The following is a 21,804-nucleotide window of genomic DNA, read 5'->3' on the forward strand; positions in this document are numbered from 1 at the left end:
TATATATATATATATAATAAACCCTTCACTTGGGAGGCAGAGGTAGGAGGATCAGTAATTCAAGGTTATCCTCAACTGCATAGCAAGGGTTCAGCCTGGTCTACATGAGATCCTGTTTCAAACAAACAAGTAATTGACCTCAACTCCAAATATGAATCAGCAGCAACAGTCCAGTCTCCTTTAGGAGAGGAAGGTGGGCAGATGGGGTGCATGTATGTATCATAACCATCATGATTTGTCTAGCATGTCGAGCATGGTGGTCCTTGCTTGTAATCCCAACACTCAGGAAGTGGAAGCAGGAGAATCCAGAACTAAAGGCTAGCCTGGACTACATACTTGAGACTCCCTCCATCTGTGAAGAAAAGAAAGGAGGGAGGGAGGGAGGGAGAGAGCTTAAACTTTTAAATTCTAACTTTATTGAATTTGTGTAATATGTTGCAACTGATGTGTGATTTGACATTGTGGTGGTGATTTGTGCCTCTTCTTGTTTTGGCAGCATAGATTAAGTCATTCTGCCTCCCTGAATGTCCCATTAAAGTGTACAACCAAGTTCCCTTCCTCTGTAGAGTTCATGCCGGCTTTTATTTGTGAAGTAGACTAGAGTGACCCCGTGCAGTGCCTGTATGCAGGTGATTTGGGATCCTTTTGGCTTTCTTACCCAACCCGGGCTCCTCAAGTCATTGTTGCTTGTCCCATGGCACCAGGTGCTCTTCCATCTCTGTGACTGTCCTCATTTTTGCTACTCTGTCTTGGCCTTTCCTTTTGCAACTTTGTCCCACTTGTTTTAACAGTGTTTCCAACTCAGAAGCCCTTTTTGACCCTTGACAAGGCTGCATTCCCCACCCCAGACCAGTTTCGAACATGACAGGTATAGGGTCGTGGAGTGTGCACTCGGCTCCTCCAAACTGAGAAGGCGTGTTGCCTGGGCCAGGGTGGGGCACGGAGTTATGAATGGCCTCCAGCTTTTGGGTTTGCTTCTCCGCAGGGGACACTGTAGGCGGCTGTGCGGTCCGCCACTGCCCCCCGCCCCTTGTGTCCGGCTGCGACGTGGGTTGCGGTCTCTGTGGGGGTGGCATCTCCTGTCCAGGAGGTTTGCGCCTGGCGGGGCTCCCCGGAGCCGCGAGGAACCGGGAGGCGAGACCAGGGCGGGGTGAAGCGCGTCCGGGCGAGGAGGACAAACGCAGGCAGCCGCGCAGGGGGCGCAGAGGGCAGCGGGCGGGCGGACGCGCGGCTAAGGAGCGCGCGGGACAGGGCTGACTAGCCTAGGGGCCGCCCGCCCGAGGGGGAGGAGGCTGTGCCGCCCTTGCTGCAGGTTCGCTGTCGAGCGCGCAGGAGGCAGGGACATGTATAGGGTGCGGTCTGCGCGGGGCCCCGAGCCCGGATCTCTTCCATTTCCCCTCTCACTCGACCCCGAGCTGCGCCGTAGACGGCAGCAGCTCCCGCTCTGCCCGAGCCGCCTGACCGCCGGGCCGGGGTGCTAACCGCGGGTCCCTCCAGCCTGCCGGCCCGGCCAGCCCAGCCCAGCCCGGCGGCCCGCAGCCCCGCCGCCCGCCGCCCCCCGCCGTCGCCGCGTTGCCAAAACAAACGGGCCGGCCTATTTATTGGCGGCCGGCGAGCCGGGCAGCTCAGAGTCGAGGCGCCGAGGGGGACAGCACGCCGCCACCAGCCAGGGCCCCGGGCCCCCGCCCCGCACCTGAGTCCCGCCGGCCTTGAGCCGCGCTGCGCTGCCCATGGCGCCCCCGCCTGGAGTCCCCAAGAGCCACCCAGACGCCTGAGCCCCCGAAGCTCTCCCAGCCACGCGCCCACCCATCAGCCCACCAGGCGCCGTCGCCTGCCGCTCTCCCGGGCTACCCGGCCATGTCTCCCGCCTGGCTCCGACCCCGACTACGGTTCTGTCTGCTCCTGCTGCTGCTGCTGCTGGTGTCGGCGGCGCGGGGTTGCGGGCCGGGCCGGGTAGTGGGCAGTCGCCGGAGGCCGCCTCGCAAACTCGTGCCGCTTGCCTACAAGCAGTTCAGCCCTAACGTGCCGGAGAAGACCCTGGGCGCCAGCGGGCGCTACGAAGGCAAGATAGCGCGCAGCTCGGAGCGCTTCAAGGAGCTCACCCCCAACTACAATCCCGATATCATCTTCAAAGACGAGGAGAACACGGGTGCTGACCGCCTTATGACCCAGGTGAGAGCGATCGGTCCTTCCAGCGCGCCATCGAAGCACCGCCACCTGCCCGGCACTATCCTCTTGCCTGGCACCTTTTCCCGACTGCCTGGCACGCCCCCTGGCACCTGCCCTCATGAATCCCGGGTGTCATTCTGCCCAAGACGGGCTGGCCAAGGGACCCCGCGGGAGTGCTGGCATCCCGGATCCCGCCCGGTGTCTTTGAGAGGAGTTCTCTGCTGCTGCCAAGCCCCACAGCTCAGCAGGTTGGCAGGCGCCTCTGCCCGCCGCTCAGGTCAGATCTGGCACTCGAAGGTACCTCGACCTGGCTGCCTCTTGAGCCTCCGGGGACCACGCCATCCCTCCTGGCCTAACATTTCTCACAGTCCAGCTCTGGTCATTTCAAAGCCACTTGGCACCCCTAAGGCGGAGAAGCTCAGGACATCAGGGACCCCGTGGCCTTTTCTCCCCATGTGCCACTTGGTTAGCTGCGCTGCCCTCTCCTGGAGCCCTGTCTTGGCTGGCTCTGGGATTAAGGAATAGCAGGGAAAAGTTGAGTTTGGAGGCAGAGGTAGGAAAGGGAACCAGCCGGGTAAGCCCACGTGTCTGTCGCGAGGGTTGAGCAGCGCGGTTGCGGTTAAAGGGTGGGGTACTGAAGCCTTCAGGCTCTGAGACCAAGCTTGGGGGAATCCTTGAGCTTGGTGGCGCGGACGAGAAGGATGGGAAGTAGGAGAAGGGATGCCTAGGAAGGCAGGGAGCAGAGATGACACTAACTTATCTCTCCACGCGCGAGCAGGACCCAACTCCGCCAGACAACAGGGTTGCACACTTCCTTCTCCGAAGCCTTGTTCGCCTTGGGAAAGACGTACGCCCCTTCCCGTTGGGGTCTACCGGCCCATTCCCTATTAATAGGCTGCCACTTTTCTAAATCTTAAGAGAAAGCAACTAAACCACGGCCTTCAGCATGCGCCCTGGCGCCGGGGCTGGCCAGCCGATGTCGGGGCCGAAGGTTGGCCGGTGGCCGGGCCGGGCTGGGCGCCGAGGAATGCAGATAAGGATCCGGGCCACAGGCTGGGCAATCATTGACAGTGAGCGCCCAGGCTCTGTACCAGAAGGAGGGGGTAGAGGGGACTAGTGGAACGAACGGGAGCTGGCTAGTAAGGCAGACAGACAGACATGAGGTCTAAGGACTGTCAAGGGTCTAGAAGGAGCCCGTGGTGCTACCTCCCCTTACTGTGGGTTAGCACCCCCAAGCAGGCTGCGCAGTTGGGAGGACTGACTAAGCCTTGGATTATAGTCACTGTTGACTCCTGGGAGGCTAAGTCCAAGGGTCTGTGGGGCCCGAGCTCAGTGGGGCAGAGGTAGGTTGATACTTGGCGGGCCTGGCACCTCACTTCAGCGGAGGGCCCCTTCCCTGCATGTGAGAACTCCACCCCCTTTCCTCAGTCAACTGCAAGGTCCTTCGAGACCCTTGAAGAGGCAGCCACCACCGATGATCCTTGTCCCCAGGGCACAGCTCCACTCCCACACTGTTCAAGGAAGATTCTGAGGATTCGGGGCGGTTTCCTGAGATCAAAGGCTCGGGTTTTTCACGGGCCTCTTCCTAAACGGGGACAACGCACCCTAGTAGAGGTGTGAGAGCTCCCTGGTCCCTGGCTGGGGGGTGGGGCACGACCTCTCTGTCCCAGTCAGATGGGCAGGGTACTGGCTCTCTGCCTGTCGTATATTCAGCTAAGCGTGGGCAGACGTGGGCTCAAAAGAAGGCCCCAAGAGGAACGTTTCTGTGGCAGTTACTGGAGGGATCTAAGCAGACCTGGAATTTTCCTCCAACACACCCCCTGACCCACGCTGCTGGCCGGGTCTGCACCTGCCGTGCTGGCAAGGCTCAGTGTCTCGTGGCCTCAGCTCTGGGGCTGCGGTGACACCTACTGGGCACCTTTGGCCTTGCATGCCTAGCAGGTCAGCCCGCAGGCAATCGAGTGTTACAATCCCTCCCCGCTGAATGCCCGCCTTGGTGCCTAGATAAAATGAGGACCTCGCCTCTGGAAAAGCATAGCCACACTGTGGCGAAACCAAACTAACCAGGGGAGAGGAAGCCAAGCGAAACTCCACTGACTGGAGAAGAGTCCCCTGAGGGTGCGTAACTCCATGCGCCTTCCAGATTTGTGGCGCCACTATGTGGCCTAGTTCCCTGGAGACTCCCGACTGTGGGAGAACACATTTAGAGTGCTCTATTCCTAAGGGAAAGGGGCAGAGGTCCTCCCAAGTTTTCCAAGTCTTTTGAGTGGTGTGGGAGAGTCGGCTGAAACTTCTGTTACCTGCACCTGGGTAGGGCTCCCTTCCCTAACTGCGAGCTCCTTCCCCTCCGCAGCGCTGCAAGGATCGTCTGAATTCGCTGGCTATCTCTGTCATGAACCAGTGGCCAGGTGTGAAGCTGCGGGTGACCGAAGGCTGGGATGAAGATGGTCATCACTCAGAGGAGTCTTTACACTATGAGGGCCGTGCGGTGGATATCACCACCTCAGACCGCGACCGAAATAAGTACGGACTGCTGGCACGCTTGGCAGTGGAGGCCGGCTTCGACTGGGTGTATTACGAGTCCAAGGCCCACGTGCATTGCTCTGTCAAATCTGGTGAGCCGCTGCCGGGGGGCTGGACCCGGGGCCGGGGCCGCAGGGCATGGGCAGGCAGCGCAAGGCCCAGTAGGGCCAAGAAGGTGAAGATGGCCTCCAGGGGATGGAGGCGGGGAACCAAGGGAAGAGGATTTCGGAGGCGGCAGCAGCGCTCCCCGCCGCTGTTTTGGACTGCCTGCTCCTCTCATGTCCGGTAGTGCTATGGCAGGAGCCTAGAGAGACAGGGCTTATTCCCATGCCACTGAGTGCTGACGTGGTGGTTCACAGCCCAGAGACCGCCACAGGAAGTACAAGACAGAACAAGTTGAAGAGATGGAGGAAGACAGGCTGGCAGGCATCACGGCCCCCCCACCCCCATCCAGGTCCATACAAAACAAGGCATAGTGGGGTTAGGGGCCAGAGTGTGTCCAGACATCAGTATGCCTGATCAGGAGATCAAAGGTTCAGAACCTACCACTCAGATGAGATCAGGCCTCCCAGCGGGGCGCAGGCGTCCCCAACCTCTTCCCCAGAGCCCCAAAGCTGGAAAATTTGGGGTAAAAGCCCAAAATAAAGTGGACTCAATAAAGTGGATTTTCCCAGATTGGCCGCCTTGTTGATCGGAGCTGGCAGGCACTGGAGCCTTGCGCCTCATCCCCAGTCTCAACAGTGTCCCTGTCTCTTACACTTAACCCACTCACGAAAGCTTCACATGGTTCTCCCGCAGGCCTCTGTTGGCTGCAGGCTCCACCCTCTACATGGGACCATATAGTAGTTGCACACACAGACTGGCACATAGATCTTTTTCGATATTTTTGATCCACCTGGGTTCACAAGGGTGATCCTACCAGCACCCCCTGCCCACAACCTGACCCTTTCAACGGTGTGTACTTACAATCACATCTCCCTTCATCTAAAACACTGACCTAGGGTCAGCTCCCCAAGTGGCCGCTTCTGCTCAGGACTCCTGACCCCAGACAGTGTCCTCCATTCCACCGTCTGATGTCACTGTGTCCAGTCCCTGTAGAAGTAACCAACACATGAACTGAAAATAACGATTGTTGTCCGTGCCATTAACTCTCCCCTGAGCGCTCACTCTGAGGGGTCTTAGGAGTTTGTTTTCCCCAAGGGCTGGCCTTCCTCTAACTTCTATAGACACAGATGGTCAGCTCTGTCATAGCGCTATACTTGGAAGGCCAGTCTGGGAGGGCCATTTCTTGGAAGTGTTTTATCAAGTGGCAGAACAGACTACCTAGACCTCTGCAAAGCTAAGAAACTTCCCATTTTCACAAGATGGCAGCTTTCCTGGGGTCAGGCTTAAGCAGCCAATGGCTCTCCTGACCTCCAGCCTCTGGCTGCTTTACAGCGGAATATGAGCAGACGGGGATGCCACCTGGTGTTGGAGCCCCTGCCTGCACCTCTCATTGGCCAGGGTTTGGGCTGGGGAGAAGAGGGACAGAGAATCATAACACAGGTTGGCGTGGTTCATCAGGAGCTGAGGTATAGTGATAAGGGGATTGGCTAAAAACAAGAGCAGCCACCCCTGGGCAAGGGTGGCCAGGAGAGGGGCACTGTACCTGAGTAACACCTTCATGTCCCTTCTACCCACAGAGCATTCCGCCGCTGCCAAGACGGGTGGCTGCTTCCCTGCTGGAGCCCAGGTGCGCCTAGAGAATGGGGCGCGTGTGGCCCTGTCAGCTGTGAAGCCAGGAGACCGGGTGCTGGCCATGGGGGAGGATGGAAACCCCATCTTCAGTGACGTACTCATTTTCCTGGACCGTGAGCCAAACAGGCTGAGAGCTTTCCAGGTCATTGAGACCCAGGATCCCCCACGTCGGCTGGAACTCACGCCTGCGCACCTACTCTTCATTGCTGACAATCACACGGAACCAGCAGCCCACTTCCGGGCCACGTTTGCCAGCCACGTGCAGCCAGGCCAATACGTGCTGGTAGCTGGGGTGCCCGGCCTACAGCCTGCTCGGGTGGCGGCTGTCTCCACCCATGTGGCCATGGGGTCCTATGCGCCACTCACGAGGCATGGGACACTGGTGGTGGAGGATGTGGTGGCCTCCTGCTTTGCAGCTGTGGCCGACCACCACCTGGCTCAGCTGGCCTTCTGGCCCCTGCGACTGTTTCCCAGCTTGGCATGGGGCGGTTGGACCCCAAGTGAGGGGGTTCACTGGTACCCGCAGCTGCTCTACCGCCTGGGGCGTCTCTTGCTAGAAGAGAGCAGCTTCCATCCGCTGGGCATGTCTGGAGCAGGAAGTTGAAAGGACTCTAACCACTCCCCTCCTGGAATTGCTAAGCTGGATCCAAAGGCCTCCTCGCCAGGAAGGCTCTGACCCTGGAAGGCACCTGGCTTGAGGGCGCTGGTCTCCATCCTCTGTCCAGAGCGGAGACACCATCGAGACCTGACTAGGTGGTGCTGGGCCCACACCCTTATCTCGGTGTAGTGGTAGAGCTGTGAACTGAGCTGACTGGGGATGGCTCTCTTTTCCCAGAGACCTTGAAACCCAGCGAGCCCTCACTGTGGCTCTTCACCTCCCACCTCCTTACAGGGGAGGACCCGTTCCATCTGCCTTTGGACTGCTTACGCCAGTGTTTCTTGGGGCCTGGGTTTGTGATGTCCCTGTTGGCAACTGGTCACAGTATGAAGAGAGTCTACCTGTCTGTAGGCTTACAACCTCAGTTAATGCTGCTAGATTCCCTAGGAGCCAGTGGGGAGTTGGCTGGACTCATTGCCTTCCAGAACTGAAAGACCACAGCCACCCTGGCCATCCTGAAACATGACCTTTATCTGAAGGCCACACTCCTCCAGACACCTCCCCAGAGTCTCTGTTCCAGGTCGTGTTACCCTAGTGCCTAGGACTGGGGGAGGAGCCTGGGTACCCTTGCCACCCCTGCCCAGGCTAATCTCCCTTTTCTGCTGAACCCCAACCCCCAACCCCTCCTCCAGTCTGCCTCCCTCACCTTATTTATTTGTATGGAGGGGAAACCCATGGGAGAATTTTGGGAATGTTTTGGTCTTTCCTTTCTTTTGTAATAAAAATTATTTAAGTTGTTAGAGCCATGGAATCCAGGATTCTGAGTGGAGCCAGTATACGGTTAGTGCAATCCTGCATGGGTGGTCTAGGAGCCTCCTTTAAGGGCAAACCTCAGAGCTCCTAGCCTCACTCCAAGCCCTTCTTAACTTGGCAGATGAGTCTGGGCGAGGGCTTGCCTACTGTTTTCCCTAAACATGGCTGTGCCAGAGACACAACAGAGGAAACTAACGTGTGGCCTTGTCACGCCCCCAGAACCATGATACTGTGTCCTAGTGAAAGTGGCCCTCCTGTTTGTCCTGAACCTTCTCAAGGAGGGCCCGTCTTTTAAACTTGTTTCTATCGGTAATGGACTGAAAAGATTCTATGGGATTCATTTTTCTTGGTGGCCCATTCTGACTACTTGGACAAGTCAGAGGTCCCTAAACCAGCAGTTGTCAACCATCGGAGTTACCTGGGCAGCTTGTGTAAAGGATGCTATTGACTTCCAGGCTTCTGTTTTCATAGCTCCAATGTGAGGCCCAGGAATTAATTTTTAAATATCTCACACGTGGCGAATGGTCTGTGGATGCCAGTTAATCTCCTGTCACTAGGAGAAAATACTTGAGAAAAAAAACAAGAGAAATGGTTTATTTTGTCTCACGGTCTCTAAGGTTTCATTTCCTGGCCAGCTCCACTGCTCCTCTCATGACATCTGGGAAACAGAGACAGAGAGAGCAGAAGGTCTAGGGTCAAGTCCCACCCTTCGAGAACCCACCCACCAGTGACTTCCTTCCTTCACCCAGGTCCCACCTTCTCACAGCCTATTCAGGAACGAGCTCATCACTGAAGGAAAATGTTAGTGCCACTACTAAGCTTTCATGGGGGGGGACATTTCATATCCCAAAGCACAGAAGTGCTGTGGTGTCTACTGCAGTGTCTGGAGAAGGCTCAGTTTATTGCCAAAACAGAAAAGCACCCCTCATTTTCAGATAACATAAGGTAGATTTTCCTGCCCAAGCCAGATCAACTGCGGAGAAATAGGCAGTGATACTCAGGTAACAGCAAGGAAATTGGAAAACAAGACAATACAAAGCGGTGTTCCAAAGCTGAGCAGGGTGTCACTTGTCCATCAACCCAGCTCCTGGGAGGCTGAGGCAGAAGGATTGTGAATCAGAAGTCAATCTGGGCTATGTTCTGAGACCTTGTTTGAAAACAAAACAAATAAACATCTTTAGCTGGTCATGGTGGCACAAGCCCGTAATTCTAGCACCCAGGAGACAAAGACAAGAAGATTGTTAGAAGTTCCAGGCCAGGCAGGGCTACATAGGACCTTGACACAAAATAAACAAGCAAGAAAATCAATAAGTTTGCCCTGGGGGTCAGGGTCATAGGTTCCCACAGACAGCCATCTGATGAAGACTCTAGACTTTACCCGTGTGGCCTATTTATTGCTTATAACAACCCGTGTGGTGTGTATGCTAATATCGCCATTTTCCAAATCATAGCACACTGGAGGTGACACCACAAGGGGCAGAAGTAAGACTTGTATCCTTCTAGTTTGTCTCTCTGACCATCACGGTCATAGGCTTTCTTATCCTGGGGTGAACTTGTGACCACTCCGGAAGGCCACTCCTAGCATTGCAGGCCTGGGAGTCTCTAGAACAGACCCATCTCTTCAGGCCAAAAGATTCACAGTTCTTGTAGAATGAGAAAATATGAGGTGGCAGTTATGATGTCCTTGTCCATTTTCTTTCCCATTCTTTCCTGGTACTTTCTATCTGGTGGATCAGGCTACAATGACATTTGGAGAACATGAATGCATAAAGTAGGTAGCTCTCCAGGCCATGGAGGACAGAACGAGAAGGGAAGGGGAAGGCAGAGGAGGGGGGACATAGGTCAGGGAGCAGGGGAGAAAACAAACATAAAAAATTAAAATAATAGCTGGGCAGTGGTGGCACACGCTTTTAATCCTAGCACCCAGGAGGCAGAGGCAGGCAGATCTCTGTGAGTTTGAGGCCAGCCTGGTCTACAAGAGCTAATTCTGGGACAGGCCCCAAAGTTGCATAGAAATCTTGCCTCGAAAAGTCAAATTAATTAATTAATTAACAGTAATGGTAATGGTGATGATTACCAAGGTAACAGGAGTCAGTGGGGAAAGGCCTAGAGTCAACGAAAAGGGCCTGGAGAGCTTAAAGCAGGGAGGGGCTCATGATCGGAGTTTCCAAAAGTTTCTCTGGCTTTTGTATGGAAGAGACACTAGCAGGGACAGCGTGGAAGCAGGGAGTCCACTAACTGGCAGAAGGGAGGTGACCTGGACTGGGGAAGTGGCCATGGGGCTAGAAAAATGATGACAGAATAGATATTCAAGCAACAAAACCAAAGACTGAAGCCAAGACTAGGTAGGTCATGGTGGTCCGGAAAGGACCAGAGTGAAGTTGGGGGCTCGTCAGCACGGGCTTCACCTCTCCCACCTACAAGTTCCATTTGGCCTCAGTGGCCACCCCGAAAGGGTTTTCAGGGCATTCTCAAACAGATGTCCTGTCTCCTTGTTGCCGAAAGCTGGATTCCTGGGTACATGAGGCCCTCCTCGACACAGGCTCCTACTGTCTCTGCCTGTGTTTCCACTCCATCTTTCTCCACCTAGTGTCACTGTGTGAGAGTTGGTGAAGAAGAGCCATTTTCTTCTCATGGTTCCTGGGGTCGGGCATCCACTATCAAGGTGTTGGCATCTTGGGGTCGGGGGCTTCTGTGCTGTGCCATCTGAGGGCATAATGCTAAGAGAGCTAAACAAAGCAGGGAAAGGAAACACTTCATCTCGTGGGGATTCACTTGGCAATGGTTAACCCATCTCCAGGATACTGGTATTTATTTATGCACGCACAGGAGTGGAGCCCTCCCAATCTTATCACTTTTACAGGTCCTATCTCTCGATGCAGATATGCTGAGAGTTATTTTATAACACATGAATTTTGAAATCAAACCAGGGCACTCTCATACCACATTGAGAGTGTATGGAGAAGGCACTCAGGTTATCCCTCTGTTCCCAGGTTCAAGTCCACATGTCCCGGGGGAGACCTGGAGATAGTGAGATCTGGAATATCGGGGTTTAGAAAACAAAACCAGATGACTTCCTAGGTGTTGGGTCTCTAGAGCTGCCTGGGGAGACTACCCTCAGTGAGAGAGGCCCAGTGCAATTAGGTACCCACTCCTGTCTGTGCTGGGGTCTCTGAATGTACCCAGCCCAAGCCAGTCCTGCAGCCTCCTCTCTTGTTTCAAAATCGTCCTGGGTGTGGCTCATTGGAAGCCAAGTGGGTCTCTCTCCTCTCTTCTTGCACAAATGGAAGACTTTTGTTAGCGGGTAGACCCTGTGCTGGTCAGAGCGGAGACCAAGCAATGGCTCTTTAGGTGGTAATCTAGCGCTGTGGAAACAGAAATAGGCCCACTCCGTTAAGAATACATAATGCTGGGCCTTTATGGCCCTACAGTACTTGGGCAAAGGTAGGTGACCGGCTCATCAGGAACTAGTGTGTGGAAGGGAGGTTCAAGGCACCCTCAGGGGCTGAGGGAAGTGACAGCCGGAGCTAAAGGGAGACTGGGCTGTGGGCTGGGAACTGGGAACTGTGGCAGGGCTAACAGCCTTTGTGAATGTTCAGCCCAGCTTCCCAAAGAGCACTGATTCTCCCTATAAGGGAGAACACAAGCCCTATTTCTCACTCCAGAGGGTGCCCCTGTCCAGATAAACCTCTCAGGAGTGACAGCTCCCACCACCCCATGCCCTCTGGCCTCTGGATGGCTGCACCTGCTGGGGCTCAGCCCCACATCCCACACCCCAGTCAGCTTCTCAAAGCCTCTTTGTTTCTCAGGCTGAACCTAGGCAGCCCGGATCTGATAAGGGCCTCTTTGGGTAGATAGCAGCCCAGCCCCGTGTGCTGCGCTGCTTTGAGCCACACCCACGGCCTCGCACGCACGTACACACGCAGCTTACTCAGGCTGGGCAGAGACGCGGGGGCCTTTCTGTCCCAGCCAGGGTGTGTTTGTCCTCTGGTGTGGTCCTACCTGCAGCCCCTTTATAAACACCTCTGTCATCCCACAGGGAGACAGAATAGGAGAATTAGTATACCTGTTTCAGAGACGAATAAAATTAGGTTCCCAAAGCAAAAGCACCTTGCTTGTGTTCACTTCTTCCAATCAGGAACTCTTCCCAAAGGTCAAGTGTGCTAGATGTGCTATTCACATCCCTGCTTCCAGCCCTAAACATCAAGTGAGGATATTGCTACTTCTTCCCTTGCACATGAAGAAACGAAGGCCCAGAGAGGTGAAGTTGTTTTCCCAAATGCAATAGCAGAGCCGAGATCAGAGGCTTCCTTCAGTAGAAAGCTAGGGAGGTGGGCTGATGCATCCATCTTAGGGGTAGTAAAAGAAGGTACTCCTAGTCATAAACTAAAGGACCTGATGAGTCCAGGAGTGGCCATAACCCTGTTAGAGAAAGGTGGCCCTGGAGGAGGAATGACTTAGTGCTGTGGGGGAACCCAAGATAAGGCATGGGGTGCTGAAAATACATTCACAAGTTCTTTCCTCTTCCCCATCCTCAGGAAAGGCAGGGGCTGGTCTGAAGCTGAGTAACTTCTAACAAGGAAGAAACGACTGTGCAGCTTCTTTCTAGTTCTTCCTAGATCTGGGTGTTCGGTTCATGGCCTAACAAAGCTCTTCACCAACAGACTGCAGCAACCGTCCCACATGGGAGTGTGTCATCGGGGACATCATTCTAATGTGGTTCCGGGCATTGAACTCAGATTGCCAGATTTGTACAGCAAGTGTTTTACCCACTGAGCAATCTTGCCCATCCAGTTCCAGTTTGAATCTCTCTCTCTCTCTCTCTCTCTCTCTCTCTCTCTCTCTCTCTCTCTTTAAGACAGGGTTTGTCTGTATAATCCTGACTGTCCTAAACTCAATCTGCAGACCAGGATGGCCTCAAACTCACAGAGATCCGCCTGCCTCTGCATCCCAAGTGCTAGGATTAAAGGCATGCCCCATCACCATATAGATAAAATCATAACTTTATACTGGAAAATTCTGGCAAACACCACTTTAACAAAGAGATCAAGGTCAACAGAACAAGTAATGCAAAGTGGCATGGTTAAAAAAAAAATCTAATGAAGGCAAAATCTTGTGGACCAATCACAAGTGAGCTCTTTCCCCGTCTTGGCCCAAGAGGACTTTCACATTCAAAGGAAGCCAGCTGTCGTGTATTTATTGCAGCACGAAGTCCCTCAAATCCAAGGTCTCCATTCATTGATCCTCATCATTGGCAGAGGGCCTGTCACATTTAACTTCTCCCTTTTCGCTCACAGGGTCTTCTCCCGGCCCTCTCGTTCCACAGGCTTACTTGAGGCACCAGCACCACGGACAGCTCCAGCAGTCCTGGCCACCCCCCCTTCCTCTTTCCTTCTGCTTCCTAGCTTCTCTTTCCTAACTCCAAGTCCCCAAAGCATAAAATGAACTGAAGAAGGGTATCCATAGGAGGATGGTAGAGTGGAGTGTTTAGGAAGGAGCCTGGACTCATCAAACTAAATATGAATTCAATTCCATCACTTAGATTTGAGGAACTTCATGTTGAAATAAAGTCCTGGGTGTACAGTTGCTGGTAGGGCAAGAATTTGTGCCCAAGACTGAGTTGAAATTAGTATAGTAGAGCTTTTCTGGCCATTGACTGAACTCCCCACCAAGCTTGGCCTCCCTGTCTTCCTCTCACATGCCAAGACTCTCTCCCATGGCCCAAGAATTAAAGGGTCAAGACCTGGCACCATGTGGGCTGGAGGACACTGTTCTGGCTAAAGACAGTGCTTCTTCTGTGAAATCCAGTACCTACACCTTACCATGTGTTAAGCGTTTTGAATACAGCTCCCACTTGTTCCAGTTTTACAGGTGAGCAAAGAGAGGCTTTACAATCTGTCTGACATTGTTCAGCTGTTGAAAGACGGAGCCAGCCAAGCAGTGGTGGGGTGTGCCTTTATTCCAAGTACTTAGATAACAGAGGCAGAAGCTTCTCTCTGTGTTCAAGGCCAGCTTGGTCTGCAGAGTGAGCTCCTGGACAACCAGGAGAAACCCTGTTTCAAAAACAAATAAACAAACAAATAAACAGGCAAAAACCAACCAAACAAGAAAACCCCCAAAAATCAAAGAGAAAGGTGGAACCAGGACTTGAGCTTAATTTTTTCTTTTTCTTTTTCTTTTTCTTTTCTTTGGGGGTGGGGATTCATGACAGGGTTTCTCTGTAGATTTGGAGCCTGTCCTGGAACTTGCTCTGTAGACCAGGCTGGCCTTGAACTCACAGAGATCCGCCTGCCTCTATCTCCCTAGTTTTGGGATTAAAGGTGTAAGCCACCACTGCCTGGAGAGTTTAAAGATGAAGGATTGCAGAGATAGCCCAGCATTTAAGAGAACTGGCTGCTCTTTCAGATGTCCTGAGTTCAATTCCCAGCAACCACATGATGACTTATAACCATCTGAAATGAGACCTGGCACCTTTTCTGGCTTGTAGGCATACATGCAGACAGAACACTGTACACATAATAAATAAATAAATCTTTTTTTTTAAATTAAGATTAAATATCATGGGATTGATTTTTTTGCCCCTGTTCCTTTACTCTTGGCTATGTGACTTTCTACTCTGTGGCAGTCTAAAGGACAGGTGGGGGACAAAGCTGTCTAGGAGGCGATGAGGTCTGCCTAGGAAAGCCAGAAACCCTCAGTTAGTCCTAAACAGGTTGAAACTCTTTCTTTTGAATTCTCTTATCATATGACAGATGTAATGGTTAATCCTCATTGTCAGCTTGACTGATTCCTCTAGGAGACACGCCTCTGGGCATGTCTATGAGGGTGTTTACAGAGAGATTAACTGAGTAGGAGAGACTCACCCTGAATGTGGGTGGCATCGTCCCATGAGCTGGAGGTCCAGCCTGGATAAAAGGGGGGAAGAAGAAGCCCAGAAGAGTATAATGCTAGCATGATTTTTTTTTCTTTGCTTCCTGATGTGTCAGGCTGTGAGGAGTCCCAGACACATGCCCCCTGCCATGAACTCTGCCCTGTTCCCCGCCATTCTGCACCACACCATCTCAAACCTTGAGCCCAAACAAATCCTTCCTCCTTTAAGTCCTGTCTATTAGGTGTTTTGTCACAATGGTGAGAAATGTAACTAATACATTAGCCTCCAACCCCCCCCCGCCTGGCTTTGGAACAGCAGCTCTTTCATCTGTAAGTGCTGGGTGGACTTGTCCACTGGTCAGCAGCGCATCTCCCGGCACTTAGGTACCCGTGTTTGGCTTTGCCTACCTTACTCAGCACAGCAAAACAGCCTGTGTCCTAAAGAACCAGAGGAGTGAGATGTGGAAAGGAGAAAATGCACTGCAGAGAAACCGAGGCTGGTAGAGAGGAAAGGTGAGGCCAGGCATGGTGGTGCATGCCTTTAATTCCAGCACTCAGGAGGCAGAGGTAGGCGGATCTCTGTGGGTTCAAGGCCAGCCTGGTCTACAAAGTGAGTTCCACGACAGCCATAGAGAAACCCTGTCTTGAAAAAAAAATGAAAATTTAAACAAAAAAAGAAAGAGAGAAAGAGAAAAGGAAAGGAAATGAAAGAAGGAGGAAGAAAGGAAGGAAGGAAGGAAGGAAGGAAGGAAGGAAGGAAGGAAGGAAGGAAGAGAGAGAACTTGTGCAGAGAGCTGGGTGGCTTATTTACGGAGATCAGAGGGGTGGGAAGAAAGTGTTTATTCATTGTTTTCACATACTGAATCAATCTTCACACTGTGCTTTGAAAGTTAATCAACAAGGTCTTTGTGTCAAATGCCTAGAACCCTGAAGACTGATGCAGAGGTAAGCCAGGTCTACAAAACAAGAACCTGTTTCTACAAATGAAAGAGAAAAAAAAAATTTATCCACAACAAATAGATAAGGAAATTGAGGCTCGGGGAGACCATGTGACTTTTTCAAAGCTTTACAACCAGAAAATAACAAAGGTTAATCCCAGGCCTGTCTGATTTTGCAGTCCAGAATCTTCTCTATTCCAGGAGGAGGTGGTTAGAAGACACTTGGGAAGCAAGCTTAGCATATGGATATTCTGCACGCAGTGAAGTCCAACTTGCTAAATGTGCTTTGACCCCCAACCCCAGGCTTCAGACAAAGATTTCAGGTCTCCCACGCATTCTTTTTCCAACATTTTGGTCCTTATCAGCTTCCTGAATCATCATTCCCTCTCATTCACAGCCTTGAAACAAACAGAACCTGTGTCTGTGGGCCTGGGGAGTGCGTGACCCCTGGGATCCTGCACCTATTATCTTCCAGAGACTCTGAGCTCCAAGAAGGGGACTTCCAAGACAAGTCCAGCTTCCGCTTTCCTCCATTCACGCCCAGAGCCCAACCATACCTTTCCAGGTTATTCACCTTGCTGAGCAAAGTCCAGTAGGCGGGGACCTCTCCTTGGGAGTCCCCACATCAGTTGAGGTCACTCTGCAGAGCTTCCAGGAGGCAGTTAAAATTCCACAGAAACACAGGCCACAGGGCCTCTATGTCCTTTCTTCATCCCAGCTCAGAATTCACCAAGTTATAAACAGACAGGATTCTGGGAAGAAGTGTCTCATGGATGGAGACTGAAGGACACATGGCTTGGAAGACGTCTGGCTTCATCACCAGCTTTTTCTTATTGGGGTCCCTAAGGTCCCCACCAAATCCTGCTTCAAGGGTCAGTGCTCTTGATTTCTTTCTGGCTTAAGTATGAAAAGGTCCCCCCCCCCTTTTTTTGATCCATAAAGTCCAGCTGAGTCAGGTTGATTAAAAAAGAACTTGAGGAAAAACAAAAAAGAAATCATTATAAGAACTCCAAACAGCGTCAACGTTACCACGTCCAAAGTACAGGCGTTTTATTCTGAGAGTCCCGTTAAAGCCAGTGAAACACTCACTGAGTTCCACATTCCAAGAAAACCCCAGGTTTCATCGGACTGGCAGACTTACCTGACCTCCTGGCCTGTCCTTCCAGCACTCCGCTCTCCTCTGGTCATGTGATCTCCCACACTCAGGTCACTTTGCCACTCCAGTCCCTCTTGCACCTTACATAACTGAAGCCCCATCCTCCATGCAGGTTTATTTTCTGGGTTTGCCCCCAGCTGTCTAGGCTCTCTCTCTCTATAACTATACCACACCCTTTTCATTCTGAGAAGTGGGTTCACTGTTCAGGCAGTAAAACATGTTTAATTGCCAAAGAATGAACTTTGAGATTCTCAGCTTTGTCTACGGAGTCTTCACCCAGTAAGACCTTTCTCCGAGCATACGCACCAACCATGCTCCCAAAAACCCCTACTCTGTGTAAGAATGTCTTCATACATTAACTTTTGTCTCTCTTCACATGAGTTAATTCTCCTTGATCTTGGACCAGAAGACACCCTGGAAGAAAATGCCCAAGACATTCTCTTTCCCAGCAGAAGGAACATGTTTACAAATCACTCCACAGAAAGAAGTTACCAGGAGCTGTTTTCAACCAAACAGTTGTGGTCATAGGAAATGATGCCCCCTGTGAGCAACAATGTCTACCCCGAGAGATTAGGAAAGACTCCCATTCAGGTACTGAGCCCAACAATAACATCCGAATATGGATGTCGACTAAAGTAATGATTGCCAGGACGTCCTGAAAATCAGGAGAACCACTTTTACTTTGCCGGGATTGGAAGATCACAGTAGCTACTGCAGCAGGGAAAGTCTGAGAATCAAGACTGAACATTAGGGAGATTAAGTTTGGGCAGCAATGAGTCGGGGTGTAACTTAGTGATACTCAAAGATTTAATTGATACCCATCACCGAAAAAGAGGAGAAGGGAAAGAAGAATAGAAAAGAAGAAAAAGAAAAGAAAAAAGAAAAAGACGAAAAGGGGGAAGAAAAGAAAAAAAGGAAAATACAGAAATGAAAAGGAAAAAAAGTGCGCTTGTTTGCTTTCTCTGAACCTTGACTCTTTTGGGTTGCCGTCGTTGCCCTGGGATACCAGGAGACGCTGTGTCCCTAGCGTCCTGTCTCTACGGAGATGCCAGCATGGCGGCAGCATGAGTTCTGAACGTTGGAGCTCTGCCGAGAGAAGTAAGTGTAAAGGAATGTATTTGTACCGAGACTCCCTTCTCAGGGAAATCTCGGCGGGTCTTTAGAAAGCCTTTTCGTTATGGGTGAGATTTATTAGACGCGGGATCAGGGAGACCTGGAGAAACCCTCTAAGTACATTTCGTTTTCTTCGTTTTGCCCATTTCTTCCCGAACTATACTTGGCAACACTTACCCTTCCATCCCCGTTTTTCCGCCGGTCATTTTGAAAAATTTTAAGATCGGAAATTAAGAAAATAAAAGGAGCTGGTAATATTTCTCCCCCTCCCCCCCACTTTGAAACTAGAAATTTGGTTTAAAACAAAAGCAAAAATGCAAAACAACAAAATCCCCACAACTGCACCGTCTTTTCACTGCGAAATGTTGGAAATGGCCTCATTTGTCCCCAGTAGGCTCCGCGCTCACTCCCCGGAGCCCGGGCTGGACCACTTTTCTACCCTATTTCCGTTCATCTCTTCTCTAGCCTTTCAGAGATAGATTGGTGTGTTGTTGTGCAGGGACTTTCAGAGAGTTGAGGCAGGAACTGTCTGTTGACTCTCCTGAGGCTTGAGAGATCAGGGAATGGGATGGCAGAAAAGTAACACCTCTGCTCCCCACACCCAGCTTGCATTTCTTGGACAGTTGGAGACAGGAACTTCTTTGCTTTGTCCCATGTCTAGCAGAGTGCTGGCTGTGTAGTAAGCGTTCATAAATGCTCTGTGAATGAATGGGATGAAGGCAGGGACAGAGATTGTTCCCCCAGCTGCTGGGGAATCCTCTATGAACACATGAGTCAACAGAGACTTTCTGGTGTGTCTGCAGGAAGTGTGTAAACTCGCAAAGGTGATCATGAGATTGTTGAATCTGAATACATTATAGCGCGAGGCACTTAACCACCAGCTTGAAGAGGGAGACTTTTAGGTTAAATAGCAGGCAAGTCACAGTCAGTCAGTGATGCACTCCTTTAATTCCAGCACTTGGGAGTCAGAGGCAGGCAGATCTCTGAGTCTGAGGCCAGCCTGGTCTACAGAGCAAGTGCCAGGGTTATACAGAGAAACCGTGTCTCAAAAAAGCAAAAAAAAAAAAAAAAAAAAAAAAAAAAAAAAAAGGGGGGGGGGGGAGCAAGTCAAGTGATATGTAATCATAAACAGTTTTAAGGATTAAAATACTTGTTGCAACTCTTGCAATCAATACTGCCTGACTCATCAGCTCTCCATAGATGGCCACCCCAAACTGATACTATTTTAGATATTGAGATTGTTATTATTTAAAGAAGTGAAAAGGGTACTGAACAGTGTAAAATACACAGATATGTTCAAAATAAGTATTCCAGCTTTGCTGGCCAGTGTGGTAGCCACTAGCCACTCTAACTATTGAGCATTTTGAAATTTACATGGTCTGAATTGAGAAACTGAACATAAAATACCCTGGGCTGGAGAGATGGTTCAGTGGTAAGAATTCGGTTCCCAACACACACATATTAGGTGGCTCACAACTGTCTGTAACACCAGATGCAGGAGATAGGATACCCACCCCTGACTTCCACCAGTACCCGTATGCACATGGCACACACACACCCCCCCCCCACACACAAATAAAAATCTTTTTGTTTTTTCTTTGAGACAGGGTTTCTTTGTGTAGCCTTGGTTGTCCTGGAACTAGCTTTGTAGACCAGGCTGGTCTCAGACTCACAGAGATCTGCCTGTCTCTGCCTCTCGAGCGCTGGAATTAAGGGTGTGCACCACCACCACCCAGCCAAAAAATAATAATATAATATTAAAAATAAGATATACTGCTTAGTATGGAAGCCTACTCTTTTAATCCCTGGGGAGGCAGGCAGATCTCTGAGAGCTCAAGTCCAGCCTGGTCTACATAGCAATTTCCTAGCCAGCCAGAGCTTCATAGTGAGGCTGTGTATAAAAAGCTAACTAAGGGGGCTGGAGAGATGGCTCAGTGGTTAAGAGCATTACCTGCTCTTCCAAAGGTCCTGAGTTCAATTCCCGGCAACCACATGGTGGCTCACAACCATCTGTAATGAGGTCCTCTTCTGGCCTGCAGACATACACACAGACAGAGTATTGTATACATAATAAATAAATAAATAAATAAATATTTTTTTTAAAAAAAGCTAACTAACTAACTAAAACTAACTAGCAAGGTGAGTAAATCATGGAGACCAAGTCAGTAGTGTTCCTCTATTGTTCCTGCTTCGGTTCCTGCCTCCAGATTCCTACCTTAACTTCCTGCCTTGACTTTCCTGGGAGTTGTAAGATAAAATGAACGCTTTCTTTTCTAAGTTGCTCCTTGGTCATGGTGTCTCTCGCAGCAGTAGAAGGCAAGCTAAAACACTGGGTAATGTCACGTGTGGCCATGGAAGAACATGGCTGCACAAACCTTATCCCAGAACCCTTGCATGTGGTCTCTTGAGCGGTCCTTCAGGTCACTGAGCAAAGCTCTGGACCCTGTGTCCAGCCTTCCTTATGGTGCCACCTGAGAGCGCTGGTCAGAATGAAGATCACACCTCTCCTCCTTCTCGACTCCGCTGAGTCTCCTCCATCAACCCTCTTCTTCACTTTCTTCCTCTGCTGCCCTCCCAGCTCTGGACTCATATTGTTGGGAATTTCTGACTTGGCTAGATGCTCATCCGGGCAAACTCCGGCCACACCATGAGGCCCAGAGACAGCGGAGACTACACTATGAACGATGGGTCATTCCTGAGTGCCAGCACCCTGGCAAGCAGCAGTGTCACTACCCAGGTGAGTCTCTGCTCAGGACGGTGGCTCCAGCATGGCAAGACCATGTGGGGCGTTGTGACAGGATGGCAGGGTGAGAATCTGAGGGACTGACTAGCCCATACACACTCCGGCACCCACCCTCCCGAGGTGGACCCCTGGGAAGACTAGAGTACAGGCGGGCGCTGGGAACTGACCCGGTCCTCTGCCCGAGCACAAGCGCTGTTAACTTCCGAGCTCTCTCTCCAATCCTGCTGAGCATTTATTGATGTCGATAACCTGAGGTTTCATTCACTGTCCTTGACTATGTATTGTATTAGTAGTGCGTGCATGCATTTTTGTTTTGTGTGTGTGTGTGTGTGTGTGTGTGTGTGTGTGTGTGTGTGTGTGTGTGTACTCGTCTATGTGGGCTTGGTGGAAGCCAGAATACTATCAGGTGTCTTCCCTCTCACTCCCACCTTACATTTTGAGAGGTTCTCTCAAACTAGGGCTTGTCAGTTTGACTAGACTGTCTAGCCCTGGGATCTGCCTGTCTCCAAATCCCCAGCCCTCACCCCTCCCCAGTACTAGGGTTATAGGCACATGCCACTGCAATCAACTTTTACATGCGTGCTGGGGATCTGAACCCAGTTCCTCATGTTTGCCCAGTAAGCAAACTCAGTTCCCCAGTTTGTCCCCTAAGCCTGAGCCCCCTGATTGAGCACTAGAGTGTCTCCTTATTTCCGGTCGAATCCTGTCTGATGCACTAACTGATGTTGATAAGGGATTGCTCTTCCTCATCTGTGCCTCCTTCCTCCATGGCAATCAGGGAAAGAAAGTATATTGGCCATCCAACGTTCCTAGTAAATATTGAAACTGAGAGTATAACCTCCAGAGAGAAGGGATTTGTATGTCTTCTTCACCATCCTAGCCCCAGCCCCTCGCACAGTGCCTGGCACACGGCAATCAGCAAATGTTTACTGATTGAATGGCCCCATCTTGTGCTATGCAGCAACAAACAAATGATAACTGGTCAAAGATAAAAAGGCAGTGAGTTGAGTGTTCATGGCTATGACCGTGGCAGGAAGAGGTGTCCGGTTTACCCGTTCTCCACTGTACTACCTAAGGGGTCCAGCCCCCCTCTCTCCTCAGCTAGTAAGTGATAGGGATCAATGAAAGAAGTGATGTGTTTGGT

The 21,804-nt window shown here is 51.3% G+C and overlaps 2 protein-coding genes across 2 annotated transcripts in view; both read left to right on the plus strand.

Annotated features, from left to right (window-relative positions):
• The first annotated feature begins 1,646 nt into the window (after positions 1 to 1,646).
• On the plus strand, positions 1,647 to 7,771 carry Ihh (indian hedgehog). The gene is made up of 3 exons (XM_005361612.2): positions 1,647 to 2,172; positions 4,523 to 4,784; positions 6,375 to 7,771. Exons 1-3 carry the CDS (start codon positions 1,858 to 1,860, stop codon positions 7,031 to 7,033), a joined length of 1,236 nt encoding a protein of 411 aa, XP_005361669.1. The 5' UTR covers positions 1,647 to 1,857; the 3' UTR covers positions 7,034 to 7,771.
• Positions 7,772 to 17,840: 10,069 nt separating this feature from the next.
• Cfap65 (cilia and flagella associated protein 65) overlaps positions 17,841 to 21,804 on the plus strand; it is a 33,100-nt gene continuing 29,136 nt past the window's right edge. The window contains exons 1-2 of the mRNA XM_026786445.1: positions 17,841 to 17,902; positions 20,496 to 20,654. Of these exons, the coding sequence (XP_026642246.1) occupies positions 20,535 to 20,654 (120 nt within the window). The 5' untranslated portion in view covers positions 17,841 to 17,902; positions 20,496 to 20,534. The remainder of the gene's footprint in view (positions 17,903 to 20,495; positions 20,655 to 21,804) is intronic.

This window comes from Microtus ochrogaster, linkage group LG4, assembly GCF_000317375.1.
Source record: "Microtus ochrogaster isolate Prairie Vole_2 linkage group LG4, MicOch1.0, whole genome shotgun sequence".
NCBI classification, from domain to species: Eukaryota; Metazoa; Chordata; class Mammalia; order Rodentia; family Cricetidae; genus Microtus; species Microtus ochrogaster.